At 41.5% G+C, this 2,813-nt stretch overlaps 1 protein-coding gene across 1 annotated transcript; it reads right to left on the bottom strand.

Moving 5' to 3' along the window:
- Positions 1-608: 608 nt before the first annotated feature.
- Positions 609-1,986, bottom strand: LOC120961344 (lipase 1-like). Its single transcript, XM_040385052.2, has 3 exons — positions 1,882-1,986; positions 1,243-1,806; positions 609-1,169 (listed from the first exon to the last, which is right to left on the bottom strand). Exons 1-3 carry the CDS (start codon positions 1,984-1,986, stop codon positions 633-635), a joined length of 1,206 nt encoding a protein of 401 aa, XP_040240986.2. The 3' UTR covers positions 609-632.
- Positions 1,987-2,813: the final 827 nt, after the last annotated feature.

Below are 2,813 nucleotides of genomic sequence, written 5' to 3'. Positions count from 1 at the left end.
GTACAAAGGATACAATTTTTTGCTTTTGAGGGTTAGGCTAAAAATTGTGTTTAAATGCTCCCTTCTAAATTTGTGCAGTAGATTTAAGTGTTCAACTGTAATCTTACATTTTAAATGCTGTTATTTCTTTTAAGTCTGAAAGATTCGTCGTAATTAAAGCCACGTTAAATATTGCAACGTTCTCTTTCAATTTTTAGCTAATATATTTGGTTGCCACTTTTGAAATTTGTCCTACATCCTGCATACAACAAAAAAAACAGATTTTTTAAATATTTGATGCTAGCATAACGTTCGGAATATTATTGAACTAATCAAGTTAATTTTCAACAAAAAAAGGTGTACATATGGTATTATAAGTTGTTTTATGGACCATAATTTTAATTCACTATTAGTAATGTTACTTATTTGAAATATTTCCTGCAACATCCATTTGCTCATATAACCTCATAATTTCACAGGTCATTAACATCAATCCGGGTTTGGTTTATGGAAACGAAACTAGTTCCTTCCCCTCTCCTAATATCCACTTGTTAGAAGCACTCGCGATACCATGTTTTGCATGCAGTTTTGATTACGACGCAAAAATGCGGGCACAGTAACAGTAGCGAACCACCGCGGGACGCCACTGAACTTCACGCTTGCTCCACATTACCGATAATGCTATCGTACAGAGCGTCCTTGGCATCGCCCGCGAGCAGGAAGTCCATATGGTTGAAGGTTGCGTTCGGCAGCTGGTTCAGGGCTACCAGGTTGGGCAGGCGGCCTGCCAGCTGCCGCACATCAGTCGGGTGCGTTAGCTGATCGGCAAGGCCGTAAAAGATGACTACCGGCGCAGTGACCTTGGTGAGGTCATAGTCGGGAGGCACTGCACTCCCAGTGTAACGGCGGCGGTTTTCTTCCGCTCCGTAGTCGTACGGCCGGAAGTGGCCGGAGGTAACTGCTTGGCCGAAGTGAGCGACCTGCTTGAGGGAACATCCCGCCGGTAGGTGGCGTAGCAGCATTGGGAACCCTAGCTGTGACATGTGATGGTACTTGTTGCCCGTCATTGTGTGCATCGCGTCCAGGCAGAGTGCTCTACTGTAGAAGTCGGGACAGAGCGCTTTGGCCAGTCGGTTGATATCCTCTTGATATGGTTTAACCTCGAAAATACCAAAAAAATTGACAAATTGCTGCAAATGGAAATGAAGGAAAAGGATAATCATTCAGGAAAATGTTGAACGCTCTGCCTATACTTTCCCGTACCAATGCCGCTGTTTCATGTTGGGCCAAAAACCGCAGAAATGGGTTCTGCAGATGGGTAAGAAAGACGGCCGGTGCAAGCGCGTGCATGAGCCGAAACTTCCGGTTGTACTCGGGGCGCAAGGCGTTCAGTACGAAAAACATGGTAGTGCCCTGCGAATGTCCCACGTAGTGTAGCTGGGGCTGACCTGTTTGCGCTAGTACGTGATCCACCATGACCGGTAGGTCGTAGAGCCCAATTTCATGGAAGGTAAAGTCCCAAAACTCGCGTCCATCTGGTGATAGGTGTGTGTGGTTGCGGCTGTACCGATTACCACGCGCATTTCCGAGCCATACATCATGGCCCTGGTCGGAAAGCAAATAAGGAAGCGATTCTTCCGGTCCCATAAGAATCCAGTCGGCGGAGGAACCCATCAAACCGTGCATGAGCAACACTGGAAGTTTGTAGGGATTGGCTGGACCATAGACTGGAGAACTTCGTACACGGTGCAGCTCGATGATATATCCATCTTGCGTCTCGATATTGTGTATTTCGCTATTATAGCCATACTTTAGAATGATTTCAGGCTATCAAAGAAAAATGCATTGAAATAAGGTTAGTATAGAATATGAGTTTTAAAAAAATGTTTAAAAACTCTTCACCGTTGACAGATTTGCATCTTCTTCAGTAAAAATAACGTCGGCAACACTCGTAAAAACACTTGCGGCAACCAACAGCATTCGAATGGTTAATGGTACAAGCGCCATCGTGGACGGTTAGAACAACATTAGACGTATCAAATGAGGCATTATATTTATATGAAGTTTGGTTGAATGCGGGTCACATATTTTCATCCGTTCAGTTCTTGACAAGGTTCTACCGCTGACAAAATGATTTTCCCCGCTAAATGTGTCTCAAAAACTTGGCCTACAAATATATCCTCTAGCGTGACAGGAAGATAACAATTAAAAGAATCTGACAAGGTTAATATGGGATAAGTAGCAGCTTTTCTTAGCAAACTAAACAAAGACTTCAACAATAATAACAATGCCATTTTTAAATGAAGGCAGATAAAGCCGCTCATTTCTAGTCGAATAATTAGTTTCAAACAATTGAATTTGCTGTTTAACAATTCCCATTATATCATTTTCGAGTATACGAGTATCGAGTTGACTGATGAAGTTGTTTTAAGAAGTTCCTAAACGCGTTGAAATGATACATGTGCAAGAGCTTTCATATGTTTACTTTTCTATCTGATGAATGCTTTGTCTCACTCTGTGAATGAAATTTTAATAGTTTTATACCAACAACTATTAATTATTTTGTTGGTTTGTTGGTTCATCGAAAATCATTAAGGACTTAGTCTTGGACATAGAATCTCTTCTACATTTTTTCATAGTCTCCAATACATCAAATGTATGAAACATTCTCCATCAAGCTTCTTTAATGGTGTCGAAATAAGAGAACATAGAAATAAAATTATAATTAAGCAAAGCCGTTCATGACATTTACCACTGATTTACTTCATCACTTTAATTTACTCAACTTTAGTGCTCCTAACTGATACATGCTAACTATGAGGCTACCCGGACAT

The sequence above is a fragment of the Anopheles coluzzii genome, chromosome 2 (assembly GCF_943734685.1).
Source record: "Anopheles coluzzii chromosome 2, AcolN3, whole genome shotgun sequence".
Taxonomy (NCBI): domain Eukaryota; kingdom Metazoa; phylum Arthropoda; class Insecta; order Diptera; family Culicidae; genus Anopheles; species Anopheles coluzzii.
Note: the sequence above shows the minus strand (reverse complement) of the source record. Positions and strands in the feature narration are given on the sequence as shown.